The sequence below is a fragment of the Polyodon spathula genome, chromosome 1 (genome assembly GCF_017654505.1).
Source record: "Polyodon spathula isolate WHYD16114869_AA chromosome 1, ASM1765450v1, whole genome shotgun sequence".
Lineage (NCBI taxonomy): Eukaryota > Metazoa > Chordata > Actinopteri > Acipenseriformes > Polyodontidae > Polyodon > Polyodon spathula.
Window position 1 is genome coordinate 19,473,167 of NC_054534.1, and position 17,742 is coordinate 19,490,908.

General features: G+C 35.5%; 1 protein-coding gene across 1 annotated transcript; it reads right to left on the minus strand.

The window, feature by feature from the left end:
- Positions 1-594: 594 nt before the first annotated feature.
- LOC121315175 (geranylgeranyl transferase type-1 subunit beta-like) lies at positions 595-17,205 on the minus strand. The gene is made up of 9 exons (XM_041249214.1): positions 16,939-17,205; positions 15,179-15,297; positions 11,376-11,443; positions 10,177-10,328; positions 9,511-9,643; positions 5,555-5,600; positions 4,048-4,229; positions 2,785-2,893; positions 595-2,002 (listed from the first exon to the last, which is right to left on the minus strand). Exons 1-9 carry the CDS (start codon positions 17,064-17,066, stop codon positions 1,821-1,823), a joined length of 1,119 nt encoding a protein of 372 aa, XP_041105148.1. The 5' UTR covers positions 17,067-17,205; the 3' UTR covers positions 595-1,820.
- Positions 17,206-17,742: the final 537 nt, after the last annotated feature.

A 17,742-nucleotide genomic window follows, 5' to 3' on the forward strand; every position in this document is an offset into this window, starting at 1 on the left:
TAGTTCCTGAAATACACAAATTCAATTGGGAGATTTTGTGGACAAGGGATATGTCATATTAGATCAAATGGAAATGTGTAAACGATCGTATCATTGATATTTTTTCAGTGGCACCGATAGTTCACTGGACACTACCTGTAATGGAACTTGAGAGAATAATACAATACAACTTTGTACTGACTATAAAAGATGTCAAATCATGAGGTATCCATCACTGATAAAGCCTGAGTTTAAAGCAATGCAGCAGTGAATAATTACTGGACAACACTGGTAAAGGAACGGAAGACAAATCAAAGAATATCCTTGTGTACTAAACATTAAGACAATGGTGGTGTTTTATTCAAGCAGATTCTTGCAGATCTGTGCAGCCGAGAGCGTGACCAGCTGACTGACGTCACACACAGCTCAAGTAAGCTGGCTGCAAAGATCTTGGAGGAGAATGACACTTTGGTTCTTTGCTAGTAATATATCCATGTACAATATTTTGTGTGTGCATATATATATATATATATATATATATATATATATATATATATATATATATATATATATATATATATATATATATATATATATATATCTCACATGGGGGGGGGGGGGGGGGGGTCATTAAATAAGAAACAAAGTTTTTATATTTCAGAAAGCCTTTTCAAATGTACAGTATATTCTTAACATTATACTGATACATAGTTAAAATATACTGCATCTCAGCTGGGCCATGATTGATTTCTAAATGCATGCAGTCAGTAGGATCTAAAGATAAGTCTACATATTCACTCAAAATCATAATTCTTAATTTCTTACAAAGTTTACTAGAAGTTTTTATTAAGCAAACAGAATAGTTTGAAAACCTACTGTTTATACTAATTTTCTAAAGTAATTTACATTGATATAGAATAGGTAACAAAATAATGTTTGTTATACCACTAATTGGAGCAAAACATTTGCATGTCTATTAGGAAAAATGCCTAACAGCAGCAATACAGACTAACCCTTTCTGATTTACTTTGGATAGCATGCACATCATTATTTCTGGCTGAGGCACACACAACATTAAATATATCACTTATATTGTTAGTATAGGTTATTTTAGGAAGAGCTGGAATCAAAAACATCTAATATAAGTGCCTCAGTGAAATACCGTATCAGTGATTGAATTCATAATCAGCTTGCCATGCTGTCTAGGCTGTACGACCCAAGCTTGCTTACAAAAATAAATAAGGTATGGCTTTGTGACAAACTTTCAAGACTGAGATATATTTTCTTTAAGAGCAAGAACATGACCAGGTTTTGAAGCCTATTTTGTTTGCAAAAAAGGAAAATGTTTGGCGAAGTATTTTTAACACAAACGTTGAAACAACTAAAATGCTCTTAAGAAATCTATAAAGGCAGAAAACTGACTCAAATTAAAAACTACCAGAAATGTTTACATAAAAAATTAGGTAGATCAAGAATACTGAAAAAATATATATTCCTGGGTCATAAAAACTTTAAGTCATGAAAGATCCATACCATAAATCATATAAGTTTGCCAGGTCAACAAAAGGCCATTTTTACCTACAGTACAATTTCATTAGATCTATAAAAGACATTGCATACATGTTATTTGTAATGTTCACGCCTTAATTTCAATCACAAGCAATTATGAACATGCCACCCACTAACCCTTGTAATACTGATATTATTCACAGTAATTGATTTGGTACATAAAAAAATCAAACGCTAGTGAAATGCACACTTTGTTACACATGGCTTTTAAAAATGTTGCTCTAATACATTTCTTATTTTCATTTTTTCATTCTCATTAGTCCATCGAAGTGTCATGTGCAGATGGGCATGGATTCTGTATGGGGGTTACTGTTCTGTGCTCTCCATGTCTGATGCAGGTGCTGAAGATGTTCAAAAGCCCTTCTGCTCACATTCAAAGCAGGGTGCACTTTACGCAGGTTGTACTCGCCAATCAGAGACAGAGCACAGATCCCAAAATATGCATGCAGCGCATCTGAAAGAGACAGGAGCTCAAATTAAAAAGCACTCACTTAGGTGCACATTCTTTGTAATTAATGCACAACTAAAAGTTACCAGACAATCATAAATATGCAACCAAGAACTGGACACCTAATATTTGAGATCGAATTTATGTCTAAATCCTAATATTTTAGGCAATACAAAACTTTTGGCCCTAGCTGTACATATATCTGCAGATATATTACACTGGGCAGATCTTGATTACGGTGTCTGCAAAATAGAAATAGAAAAGACATTTTACATTTTGAGTGAATTCTGACCTATATTTTGAACCAAACATAAAATGAATGGAGAATGTCATTTTTAATTTCATATTGCTTTTGGAACCTCAAAATTCCTTGGAGTTCCACCGAAAAGGTTCATATACATTTATCATATAAGGTCATATAAAAATGCACTTATATAATACAGTAGAACATGGGTAAACATTTTCAGAGGTTTAAAATTAATTCTTGTGAACACCATTACATTTCTAAGAATATTAATAAATTAAAAGGAAAGCAGTACTCTGGTGCAGATTTATTTGTCAAAATGTTTGTTCATTTCTTAAAACTGAACTTGGTTTCAAGCTAATTTACTACTACCCTAATAGTATACAGCTAATGTAATAAGAACCAATTCCTCTCAGTTTATAATGGCAAACTCCTTTGACTCCCGCAAAGTATTCAATTACTCTGTGGCTTCAGTTGACACTTTGAAAGTGGAAAACCTCCTCAATTAGTTTTTGTTGTTGTCTGCACCATGATATTATTTTACCTGGATGGCTGTCCGGCCATTTTGCAAATCCACCAACAAGCCGATCCTGAGTTGACAAGATGTAGTTCCGGTTCTTTTGAAAATTAGTGTACTGGAAAACGTCTAGTAGCTGAAAAACAAGTAGTTCAGAATTTATGTTACAGCATTTTCTGTTGTTAAATATCAATACAGTACAATACAAATTTTTAGGTATGTATGGCTTTTAAAATATAACTTTCACTAGTTACAAAGGCTAAATTTACAGTCACTTACCGAATGGAGTATGTAATCCCTAAATATAGCACAGTACTTTTTGTTCTACCAATTTTAAAAATGTTAACTTTTTATCTTTGAAACTGTCATTTTTATAAAATTGCTTTTTATTGGGTGAATTATTATTGCTAGTCAGTTCTCTTCAAAATACAGAGGTCAAATAAACCCACACAATAAACAACACTTGTCATGCCAGTCTGTCAAGTCCTTGAAATATTTATCCTCTTGGTCTTTCTACAGTATTGGTTACACTACATATCATTCTCAGTAGTGGTAAACAACTGGCTTTGTAATTCACTGGATGTGAAAATATTACCTTTCCTTTTGTGATCAGTTAATTCAGGTTTCACTGTATGTACATTTAGTAAAGTAACGGGTAAGAAAATGTGTAAGAAGATCTGTACAAATGACTAAGATAAACAAATGTGTATCAGCACGCCAAATCTGTCAGGCTCTACCTGTGTACTGTATAATCAAAATGTAAAATGAGTATTTGACATAGACAGAACAGATTCGATTCTAGCATGTAAAAACTAGTATACATTGGGCGTTTAAAGGTAGAAAGAAATGTAGATACAAAATTAAAAATGAGGTGAATCAGGATTTAAAGAGTGACAAGTATGGATTTAAAATCTATGTTGTTGCTTTCAGATTAGGATATACAGAAAGACAAATCACTATTTGTTGTAGTTCAAATTGACACCAATGATACAGCTGCTATTAAACCATGTAACCTATAGCAAAGGTACCAGTTTATTTGCAGAAAAAAAAAAATCAAAATATTCTCACTACAATAAAAGGGTACCAGTAACCATGTTATTGAAGCAAACTAGAAGCACGGAAATTCATTTTAGTGCATAGATTAGCACTCCTTTACAATAATAACTGATTAATGAAAGGCAAGTTTGTGCCACTTTACCAGATACAACACTGAGCAACAATTAGCTACACCTTAAAGATCACAGTTCTTATAGCTTTGATATGAAGGTGCAGGCTTTCTTGGTGATTTACCTCAAGTGTAGCTCCAACCCAGAAGGAGTAACATGTATCCACAGGTTTGTTGGGCCGCCCATGAAAACCATTTTGCTGCCTCATAATGCACCACCTTCTTATCCTGTTCAGTTCTTTCTCTGTGAAGATCTCAAGTTTACCCATGAGACAGAGGGTAGCAATGGCACAGAATGTAGATCCACCTGAATAAATTAAAACACACTGGTGTTCTTATGTACACCCAGAACAAGCTAGGTAATTGAACTTAAATTGTACTAAACAGGTTTAATGAACAACTGCACATTTCAAAGCTTTAGATCACAGATACTACCAAGATTTGGTCAAATGCTGCTGAAGCAGCCAGTAGTTCCCTAATGCAGATCAGTGCCCAAAGTCAAACACACACAGTCAACATAAAGAGCAAGTCTACAGAGTTATCATGGTATTACTATTTTAAATACTCTTGTGAAATGGGAGTGGTCTTTGTGGAATTGGGATGGTAACTCATAAAAAAAAATGTGTAAAACTGACTGGTTGTAAAGTGGAAGAAGTACACTCTGAATAACTTTACAGAAAGACTGTCCTTGTTTGCAGTTTCTTATACAGAAAATGTAATACATTTGAACATAAAATATATGTATTAGTAAATAAGATTAGCTTACTGATCTGCTGCAAGAGGATATGGATGAATTAAAAAAAAATGTAACGTTATACAAAACCTGTTAGGATTCATACTGTATATGCAAATGTATAATTTAATGAGTACTTAAAATAGGCAGAGCTGAATCAATCCTAGCATGAAAAATTTGTTTAAATTATGCATTGAAAGCCAGCAAGGAATTCTGAGCATCTTAAGAGCTAGAATTCAAAATGAGGTGATTGCAACATAACTGGAGGCCCAGGATATAAGTGACAACTATGGTTTTAAAAATGGAGTCATCTTTCCTAGACCTGTATACAGGTCTGCAGGACACCAGAAAACAGAAATTTTAAAACATTGGTTCTTACACCAACAGTAGTAATTACCTGGGATAACAGGATGAGCCCTTAAAAAGGCTTGCCCAGATTTTAAGTGAACACATAACTAATTACAAATCTTGTGACATGCCCAGACTGATTATTTTAAGCAATTATGCACTTAAACTGTCCCAAGTATAACCCTACATGCCTTTTTAACACTTGTGCAGAACAGCATATTAAAAGTAGAGAGAAACTGTTAAATTATATATTTTGTGTATTGAAATAAGCCTGGCCAAACATTATTTAAAATTCAGTACAGTGACAATTACTGAAAGCCCTTGGTAGAAAAATGCTCTCACTCTATGGGCTATACACTAGGGAATTATACACATAAAGCATGGTTACAAAATGAAATGGCACAATGTAAGGTAGCCAACAGCTGCTTAAGATTATGCCAATGCAGTCACATGATCATACTAGAGCAAACTTTAAACTGTTTAAACAAATCAGATATATTCAACTGTAAGGTAAATCCCATTAAAGCAGGCTTTCATAGCTTGCTACTTACCATGTGATTCCAATCCCGCTCCTTGTGAAACACCATTGTCATAGGACTTAAAGAAAACACATTAATATAATTAGACTATTGTGGAAATGTGCAGTAGTATGATATATAAATGAAAAGTGCAGTATGTTATATAAATGAAAATCTATTAAGCAGACAAATACATGAAAAATAAATTAACATGTCTGCAAGGCCAAACAAAAACAATAGCATAAGCAAACCACATTCCTGCCCATCTACAAAAATAAAAAGATAATTTTGAAAGGGTATGTATTCAATGCCCATTTTAGTGTGTGGGTTTCAGATCCACAAAGTGAGCTTTGATATTACATGTTCGAGGTGTTAAGAATTATTAGAGTCCATGAACCTGCCCTGCCCGATCATACTAAGCAAGCTATTTTCCCTATGTAGTGCCAGTACCAATGCCCACGCATAAAAGCAATATCCATGGAAAGTATTAAGGTACTATGGGTCATGATTACTCTGGTCTACCTGGTCCAGAAGGATTTGAAATGACAGTGAAGCTGCCTACAAGTGGAAGAAATCTGATCAATAGTCCTGTCTTACTGCTATTTACAGCATCATAAAAATATTGTATCAGGAAATATAAAAAATGCAAAAAGACTGAAAAAGCATGGGTGGCATCATCAACAAAGTGACTAGGAATCATAAAAAAAAAAAAGATTCACACAGGCATTTAGTATACATATACTTGCAGTATAGTCTGGTTTGACATTATAATAACCTGAAGGTAAAATGAAGGATAGCAACATATTTTTGTTGTATTTAGTAAAGCACTCATCCAACAAGGCTGAGTGAAGGCACAGGGCTCAAATCCTTTGAGTTTCTAATTAAAAATTCAGGTATGCACCTTACTGCAGGTAGAAATGCTCATTCTGTGGGCTCATAAGAAAACAAGTCAAATAAGGGATTTGTGAAATTCTACTATGAGAGGTATTTTTATAAGCCTTCACCGTTCCTTTATGTTAGTTATTAATTATTTAATGTCCCGTCTAGCATTTACTCTCATACAGAATAGTTTTCTGTTCTGTCAGATATCAGTTTACAAAACATAACTAATACAAACCTGAATGAATAAAGTCCTGGAGGTTTTTTTTTTTTGTAATGACTGAAAACAGACTACAATTTATTGCATGGGACCATAGCTCGACAGCAGCATGCTTGGTGGTTGCCATTTGAGGAACCACCAAAAAAACAGATATACTATAATATTGAGCCGGATATGAGAATTTCAGTAAATTTGCCTATGACAACTATGCATTCATTTTAATACTACTAAAAGAAAAAACTCTTCACTTAATGTTAAACAAATAAAAGTATTTAAATGATGTCTAGTTATTTTAAGCTTGCTGTTTTCTCTGCTCTGTACTGTACTTGTCCTGTTTGTCACTACAGTGCAAACAGTTCTCAATCTTGTCAGAGCAGGATGTGCGTAAATTAACTTATTTCAAAATCATACACATTAAAAGCAAGCCACTCTCTACAATTCCAAAACATCATTTGAAAGTAATGTTGTAAATAAAAGGTACTTAGAGAATGTTATTCATTGTTACCCAACCTACTAAATTACATTCCACCAATTAAAAACTGAATATTGCTACTGAGGATAATACAGTAAGCAAAAAGCTAAGAATACGTTTTAAAAGATATTCTTGCCCATTTTAAAATCCTGCTGTCCCTGACTTCTAAGGACAATTGTCTATTTTTTGATAGCCAGATAATCTTTGTTTAGTTTTTAACAGAACAGCCTGTTTGGGGATTAATTCAAAAGTTCTCTTCAGCTACACAATCCTTCCAATTACCTCTCACAATAACAGCAATTCAGGTGCTGGCAATGTACTCCCTCCCCCTACTGGCTGCAAGTGGCTCCTCCGTGTTAACTTAACAAAATTGTAATTACCGTCTAACCGGAACGGACAGATTGCGGTAATTAATTAAAAATTTATTAATTACTATATATTTAATTTATATATATATATATATATATATATATATATATATATATATATATATATATATATATATATATATATATATCAGTGAAGCCTATTTATAGACAGCCAAGAATAAATCTAGAGATTATAACCTTGTTACTCTTTCCACACAATCACACATTCCCCCTTCCCAAAAAGTATAAGAAAATATGTAAACTCTACTGAATGAATTCCATAATCCTTTATAAACAATGGAACTTCTTACATCTGAGATTAAGAATTGAAGGTCACTATTACTTTTTATAGCCTGTATATTGAACATCGTGAAATACCTATTCATAAATGACCTTACTATGTACTTACTTACACACAAGCATTAAGTTTACCTGTATATCCTTTCTAGACCTACAATGTAAAAATTTCAAAAAGTTCTCCCCCTCTCCTCTGACCCAAAATCAGATCTTAACAGCAATAGAAAGTCAAATGCTTACTTAGTATGGTTTATATTAAATAATTATTTTTAAATATCAGTATCAGCACCAGGTTTCGGCACTGGATTTTTAAAGGACCACTGTAACCAAGAATCAATGAAGAATACTGACTTAGATTTAAAAAAAATATACATAGAACTAGCCATTTAAAATGACACCTATATGCTGTGTTTTTTGGTGCTTCAGTGTTACTGAAAAAGGGGAACATTCAGTTCTAGACATATCCTTGAACGGTGAAACGGTGAAGAAATACAACAATAGCACAACCCCAACGGGAGATCTAATGCTGCCCTACAAACTACCACAGCCACTCCTCTGCAGCTGCTTGTGTTAGTTTATACAGGACCGTATAAGCAAAGCCAAGGTTTTCATGAGCGCAAAATACATACTTAAGATACAATAAATGTGTTTTTTTTTTTATGAACAAAAACAAAAGTATCTCCCATATTGAAAGAAAACGCACCAACTTACTGACCCCTGCACCAAAGCACACCAAATGGAGACACATTTTGCATTTGACACAAACATTGGTAAGCTAAGACTACCATATCGAACATAATTTGAAGGAATCCATTCTTTTTGTAGCTGTTCAAATTGCAGGGCTTTAAATAAATTACAATGGCTACCAATTGGTTGTTTTTTTACAGTGCCACAAGTTAAAAAAAATAAATGCAGCTAAAACTTGGAAAATGCAGAAAATGCACAGAACGAAAAATAGCATACATGTTCATTGCAGTTAAGTTTTTGAAAATCAGAACTAGGGGCCTACATGTCACAGACAAACAATAAGAGTCTGCTGTTTATGGTCCCTTTTGCGCAGATTCTATCTGTGATTTCATGAAAGATGAAGGGATAGGTCAAATTTAACAAATGAAAACATCTCAATCTGCTCTTATCTTTGTTTAGTTCTTTAACCACTGTAAGACTGCACACATGAGATAACATGATTTGATTACTTTACTATGGGTACCCAGTGTTAAGGATAATACTCCCATTCCTATGACCCAACTCCATTCACCTATGTATGTTTTGCAAAACTAGGTATCAGATTTACAATCCAGAACAGCGATAGAATAGATACAGGGTTGAAGAGAAAGCAGGAAAGAGGAGATAAGAAAAAAACCAAACGGGTAGCTTGTTGGGCTTAATGGCCTTTTTGCAGGTTCTTTCTAATATCTACCGTCACCATTCAGTGGCTAGAAAATATAAACCATAGAAGTATAGGTTTCTTTATAGTATTCCCAATTTAACATTCAGTTTAATTATTTTGAAGGCCCTTGACATTTTTTAACAGTCACTTAGAAAATAGTTTTTAATTTGTGGTATGTTGTGTATAAATTGATGCAGATGGGAAAAATATAATCAGCTATCAAATACAGAAAGTAAAGGTTGTCATTCAAGCAGTTACATTAACCAAAATTGAGCCTCTATAGTTTACACAAAATTACTATCAGTATAAGGTGCCAGTGTCTGTATTTTTAAACAAGCAAAAATAAGAATACCACATCATTACCATACTTCTCCTGATGTAATCTACTGCTTTCTTGATATCCATGCCTGACCAGTCATTGAGCATGTAGCATATACAGGCACCACAGTAGACAAACCGCATGTCATTCTCACTTCCTTCTGGGACAGCGTAGAAACTAAAAGACAAGCAAAGTCATTATTAGACTGTCTAAAATGCACTGAAAAACACTTCCCTGTTTGTATGCCTGTTTGGTCTGGTTGAAAGTTTCCTTAACCTCATACTAGGATTAAAAAAACGAAGAGTTTTTGTGAACAAAACAAAAAAAAAAACACCACAGGGGACACAATGTATATCAGATCAAATGGCTGGTAAACATGAAGTACAATATCTGGCTCATGTCGAGAGGTTAAAATTATTTGGCAAGTGCAGTGGTTAATTTGAATCAACGGTAAGGAAACTTTATTGAGAGAATCAAAGAATACAGCTCTATAACCACTGTAGAGGCCCAAAGTATGTCTGTATCATGGATATGGTCAGAAGTTAAAACAATGGGGCACGAAACACATTATATATACACAGTATGAATGTGGAGGCAGATAACTAGAGATTTTCTATCTGACATAAAAAAAAACTGTATAGAGACAAGCTTTACAAGACCTCCCCCTGAGTATTAGCTGGCTGAAACCCACGAGGTTCTGTACAATCTACCTGCCATCCTCCAGCTGGAGTGCTTTTAGTCCTGCCAAACATGCGTCTTTATTCACTCGACTCAGATCATCTCCCAAGATAATTAGGCAAGCAAGACCTGTATAGGTCATTGCAACATGGCCGCTGTCATAGGGGTGATTCACTCCGGGACTCTGAAACAGAAACAACATTAATAAAGAACATGTATGACTTCAGTGGAAGTCTCTGCTATAAAAGGTGTATAACTATTTCCATAAAGGGCAATACATTCCAACAGGGAAATGTGTAGCCCAATTAATTTTAATTTGAGATTTGAAATGAAAAAGGACTTTCATTTTGCTGCTTTTGTGCTAAATGTAAATACAAATGTGATCTTAAATTAACACACATCCTTCCACAACTGCAAATACAAAATTAGAGCCACCATTCTACCGAAAAGTAGATCACAATGATTTACATTAAGAGTTACCTATTTCCATAACAACTAAATTTGCAGGTCTCTTTACATATCTGTATATATCAACATAAAATGGGTACTTGCTGCATGTTCAAATAAAATGGCTTGCGTTTATAACTTACATCTAAAAGCATGAGTGTAAACCCAATTGGAAAGTTTTTGTTGTTTCTCTACACAGAATACATAATCTCTCCTTTTCCATCCCAGCAAATCTGCTTTTCAGGACCCTGCAGCCCAGCACAGGATAATGTGTTGTTATGTGGGCGATTGGCTACACTGTGACCCTGAGGGCAGTACTCACGTAACAGTAAGAATATTATTATTATTTTTATTTTGTCATTTAGCAGACGTTTTTATTCAAAGCGACGAGAGTCACTTACAATAGGACTTTTGTTTTACGTTTCATCTGAATTTTTTTTCTTTTTTTGTCTTTTTAAAATGTAGTCGTTGCCAATGATTTTTACCCCAATTTCAAATCAGCAATTGTGTTATTAATAATCCCTGTTCACCGCTGCAACTCGGGAAACGGTGGCTGAAACACGCGTCCTCCGTGACGTGTTCCTGCCACGTCGTCATTTTTCGCAATGCGGATCCACAGCGAAGCTACCAGACCTATAGTGCCGGGATTTGAACCTGCGATCTCCAGGGCACATCCTGCATGCCACACGGAGCGCCTTTACTGGATGCGCTCCTCGGGAGCCCTCATCCAAAGAATATACAGTAATAAAGGAGGATCAGGGCTGACAAGCAATGTTTTTCTCACCTTAGATGGATTGTATGGAATTCCCTGATGTGAAGATCCTCTGAATCCACAGCGTCCCAGATTGGACTCTAAAGGAACAGTCAGAACAAGAAAGTTGTTATCCATATCAGCAATGCCAGTACATTTCAAACAAAGTAGAACCCCTCCACCTCTCCCAGAAAAGAACCTCAGCCTCTTGATTTATCCAATTCAATTAACTGTCACCCTATACAGTTTACTAAATCATATTAAATACACCATCAAAAGACTTGATTATTAGATCAGATTGTGTGCAGCCAGAAGACTTTGGATTACTGAGTATCTACCAGGTAGCACTGCAAGTCAGTAGGACTGCATGGTGATCTTTCTGAAGTATGACACAGTATTGAACTTCATATGTACTCATGTTTTTGATACACATCTGGATCTCTTCTCTTTTACTCTTTACTGTTTATATGTTTTGTGACTTCTTTCATAAATCACTTTCTTCTTAAACAGTATACTCCAGAGGGATATCCCTATAGGTTACCCGAGTTGGAGAGACCTGGGTAATTTTAAAAGGATTGTCTATTCTTAATAGCATACATCTTTTGTAACACAAATGTCAGTTTCTCTTTCATAATGTAACCCACACTGCCATCTAGTGGCACAGATATAACACATTTTTGTGGCGCATGCTCTGACACTACCGGCCTTATTAGCAATGAGCAAGGGTAAATTTCTCAAAAGAATAAAAACAACATTTCAGTGGTGTATTCATTATTGTTCGGTGAAATCGTTGGTATTTTTAACTGTTAAACTGTCATTACTTTCAGAAAAAAATGCTTTTGCATTTGTTGCTAAATAGGAATCTGTTTAATACTGTTTAATCCATTATAGAGTATTTCCTTGTTATAAATTAGTGTATGACAAGTCTATAGTGTATACATTTAATTTACAGCTACAAATGCATTCTTTCAAAAACCGTTTGAACTATGGCATGAATCGTGGTCTATATTAACTGTGAAAATGGTCATATGGAAAGCATCTAAATGTACATACAGTCACCATATTTACAGTGGCTTGTGAAAGTATTGACCCCCCTTGGCATTTTTCCTATTTTGTTGCCTTACAACCTGGAATTAAAATGGATTTTTGTTTGGATTTCATGTAATGGACATACACAAAATAGTCCAAATTGGTGAAGTGAAATGAAAAAAATAACGTTTAAAAAAATTCTAAAAAATAAATAACGGAAAAGTGGTGCGTGCATATGTATTCGCCCCCTTTGCTATTAAGCCTCTAAATAAGATCTGGTGCAACCAATTACTTTCAGAAGTCACATAAATAAAGTCCACCTGTGTGCAATCTAAGTGTCACATGATCTGTCACATGATCTCAGTATATATACACCTGTTCAGAAAGGCCCCAGAGTCTGCAACACCACTAAGCAAGGGGCACCACCAAGCAAGGGGCACCATGAAGACCAAGGAGCTCTCCAAACAGGTCAGGGACAAAGTTGTGGAGAAGTACAGATCAGGGTTGGGTTATAAAAAAATATCCGAAACTTTGAACTTCCCACAGAGCACCATTAAAGCCATTATTAAAAAATGGAAAGAATATGGCACCACAACAAACCTGGCAAGAGAGGGCTGCCCACCAAAACTCACGGACCAGGCAAGGAGGGCATTAATCAGAGAGGCAACAAAGAGAGCAAAGATAACCCTGAAGGAGCTGCAAAGCTCCACAGCAGAGATTGGAGTATCTGTCCATAGGACCACTTTAAGCCGTACACTCCACTGAGCTGGGCTTTACGGAAGAGTGGCCAGAAAAAAGCCATTGCTTAAAGAACACGTTTGGTGTCCGCCAAAAGGCATGTGGGAGACTCCCCAAACATATGGAAGAAGGTACTCTAGTCAGATGAGACTAAAATTGAGCTTTTTGGCCATCAAGGAAAACGCTAAGTCTGGCGCAAACCCAACACCTCTCATCACCCCGAGAACACCGTCCCCACAGTGAAGCATGGTGGTGGCAGCATCATGCTGTGGGGATGTTTTTCATCGGCAGGGGCTGGGAAACTGGCCAGAACTGAAGGAATGATGGATGGCGCTAAATACAGGGAAATTCTTGAGGGAAACCTGTTTCAGTCTTCCAGAGATTCGAGACTGGGGCGGAGGTTCATCTTCCAGCAGGACAATAACCCTAAGCATACTGCTAAAGAAATACTTGAGTGGTTTAAGGGGAAACATTTAAATGTCTTGGAATGGCCTAGTCAAAGCCCAGACCTCAATCCAACTGAGAATCTGTGGTATGACTTAAAGATTGCTGTACACCAGCGGAACCCATCCAACTTGAAGGAGCTGGAGCAGTTTTGCCTTGAAGAATGGACAAAAATCTCAGTGGCTAGATGTGCCAAGCTGATAGATACATACCTCAAGAGACCTGCAGCTGTAATTGCTGCAAAAGGTGGCTCTACAAAGTATTGACTTTGGGGGGGAGAATACTTATGCACACTCAAGTTTTCTGTTTTTTTGTCTTATTCTTTGTTTGTTTCACAATAAAAAATATTTTGCATCTTCAAAGTGGTAGGCATGTTGTGTAAATCAAATGATACAAACCCCCAAAAAATCCATTTTAATTCCAGGTTGTAAGGCAACAAAATAGGAAAAATGCCAAGGGGGGGTCAATACTTTCGCAAACCACTGTATATGTTGTAAGTGAGAAAGTCAGAGGAGCATGTGAAAGGCAAATATATAGACAGAAAGGATACATATACAGTAAACATAATGAAAACCCAGAGAATATTGTTAAAAAATGCATGGAATAAATGTGTTTCCAAAAACTGTTTAACTTGTACTTTGTTGTGCAGAAAGACATATTTAAAAAAAATCTACCTACCTACCTATTCAACCTTAATCTTAACACTGTGACACTGCTATTACATGCGACTCGAATAACAAATTCTGGCAGTGAATTCAGAATGATTGGTGAAAGGCAACAGTGGGCAGTAACTGCAGCTGTTTAATGATTAAAATGATGGATTATGTAGAAGGGACTGACAGTGAAGGTCAAAGAAATCAGAGAACTGCTTGACAGCGGTTACATTTCTCATACATAGCGATTCCCCTGTTATTCCATGACACAGCACTTTTGTTTCTTATTCACCAAAATGGTGATCTAGGGGCACGTCATTAAAATTAAATCCCTTTAAAAGTGCCACATACTTTGAAAATGTCGACGTAGTAAAACAGATGGCTCTGGGGGTTTTACAAGTCACACTCTGACCTCATAACCAGTACAGCTCAGTTGGGTAATAAAGAAATCCAAATCACTAAGATTAGATCATAAAATTGTTCACAATTTGCCACCACACACTTCAGTAGATACAACATTAATTAAACTGCTTTAATATGAATTCTGATTAAAAGGGAACATTTTTTTTTTGGTCATTAACATTTTTATTGGCTTTAAATTAGGGTAGACAACCAAATGTATAAACTGACTACAACACTCTATAGTGGTTGAATCTGTTTTTAGCATGTTAAAACAAGCATGGTATGGCTTATAGCCACACCATAGTGCAAAACGAATCTGGGCGTGCCTTTGTAAAACCTAAAATACATAATCATCAAATATACAAAGGCTGATGTTGCAAGTGTATACTGTATACCAGTTTCTTTAAAAGGTAACTGTAATTCTCTGCATTATTAAATTATAAACTAATGTTCTTTGTGAATGATACAGTATGTTGTCTAGGATAACTCAATGCACATGATTTGATTAAGAAACAGAAATCCTCTCTAAAGAATGGTCTTTTGATAATAATAAAGTAAAAATAAACTTACTATCTTCTGTGGGAAGGACTTGTAATGAATAGATATATTCTATTAGGCTTGGCTTATCCACCACATCCAAGGTATTCAACATGTCCAGGCCAGAAAGTGCAAAGAACACAATGGTTAGCCTGTAAAACAACGCATAGAAGAAAAGTTTTCCAGTAGTGCAGAATGGAAGTTTAATCTAAGTACATCATTTCCACGCTTTAAGATTATTGTCTACAGTACAATATCATATTATTGTCATGGTACTGTAAAAAAGGGTTTTCTGCATTAATAATAAACATCAAATCTATCCTTGAATATCACTGGCTGTAATTCCAAAAACAACAAACAGCTTGAAATTTACTGAAAACAACAACAACAATAATAATAATTATTATTTTATACAGCGCCTTTCATAGTGGACCACCGTCACAAAGCGCTTTACAAGATAGGAGACTAGGGTGTGTGAACTACGCATCAGCTGCAGAGTCACTTACAGCAACGTCTCACCCCAAAGACGGAGCACAAGGAGGTTAAGTGACTTGCTCAGGGTGACACAATAAGTCAGTGGCTGAGCTGGGATTTGAACCGGGTACCTGCTAAAAAACATTATCTGAAATTCTATATTTATTTTATTAATGAGCGAGTTGCTACAAGTGACTTTGTACACTTACTATTGTACACATGGATTTAACACTTCAATCTGAAAAAACCTTCTATCCTCAATATTTTAAAGGATATGGACTGTTCCAGTAGTTATAATTTTGGTTTTAGAGATTACTGCCTAACAACCTTAAAGTAATATTTGACACAGAAGTCATCCGAGCAGTTGAAAAAGATCGTTAGTTAGTAGGCTTGGTAATAATCTAAGCAGAAACAGCGAATTATGCAAAACACACATAGTGGGGCATTAGCAACATGCATGTTTGAACATTGAAACCACCATACCGCAGTCACCATCATAATCAGTTCGTTGTGCATTTAGTCTCTGGTCCATTGTTCGCTGCATGAATTCGGACCTGTGCAATGTGAAACTTATCCCAGTTGAAAATAAGGACATTATATTTATACAGTAATATTGTTTAAAATAAACGAAAGATCTACTGTGTGGTCACCACAGTTCCAGGTCTGTGAAAGTAGTAATGTTGCTGTAACTGCTTCCTGTATGAATGGTTCCTTTACACTCCAGTGACATTTCAGGAACTGAAGGCAAAATATTTACACCCTGCAAGCACGTTCTCATTAACGTCTTTCTTCAGTGCATACCCGCCTACTGTACTTTTGATAATACATAATAAGTCGTTTTTAATACCGTTTATAGAGTAATTAACACAAACTGCATTTTTTTTTAAACTTATTTTTCACAACACAGCACCAATATTCGCTACCAATAAGTGTTGTTTTGTTATATTTTTAGCGATACGGTTACGAAACGTTAATCCGACTTATTTTCCTTGACCCGTGGAACAAAATACACACACACACCATATATATATATATATATATATATATATATATATATATATATATATATATATATTCACACACACACACACACACACACACACACACACACACACACACACACACACACACATATATGATATATATATATATATATATATATATATATATATATATACATATACACACACACACACACAAAATCGAATACATACCTATTAATTTCAATCAACAAAAGGCATGTCATTCACTGCTGAAGAGTTAAGACAGAGGAAAGCTACCGTACACATCATGTGTAGGTACACAGCGGTTTCCCTTACCTGCTGGTTTCCAGCGAAGAGTATCTCTCCGGTAAGATTTGCAAACATCTCTGAAAAAAAATAACATGCCGGTCTTTCAGAAAGTCCGTTTCTTCAAATTCTGCTGCCGGATTCTCTTCTTCAGCCATCTTTTTATCAAAGATTAAAGTCCTTGTCAACTTCCGAAAACGTCACTTCCGGAGAGCTGAAAGCGCAATTTTCTGATCGGTGAAAATATTATAATGGCTGATCGTTTGTTTTACTGTACATAAATAGTGCAGTGTCATAGACCAGTCTAGGAGTTGGAACATGGTAAAACAATTCCAAAATATTTTGTTTATGTTTTAGGCTTAAGGCTCCCCATATGTTAAAATAATTGTTTATATAATGTCTTATATCCAAACTACCATACATGCCAACAGTCCTTATATAGTCGAGACAGTCCCGATTTCCTAGCAAATGTCCCGCGTCACGATATTTACCCATAGAAAAATAAATCATTTATTCTGCAGTTAGTGAAAACTACACGGTGTGCTTTGTGCGGCTGAGACATTTGCTGATCATTAACTTATACAAGCTAAGAACGCTTTGTGTCTATTTTTACTACCATGATGGTCGTGTGGTGTTGAGTTGGGTGGATAATATTCTATGATAATGAGTGTTTTTTGCATATGTACTCTCCTATGTGTATGATGCATATGACGGCGCGCACCCCTTCCCTCACCCCTAGGACGAGCGTCCAGTTGAACAGTATCTAGAAGTTGACAAGTATGAAATAATGATTCAAGAGCTAATGAAGGTGTCTCTAGTTTGGAGTCTGATGGG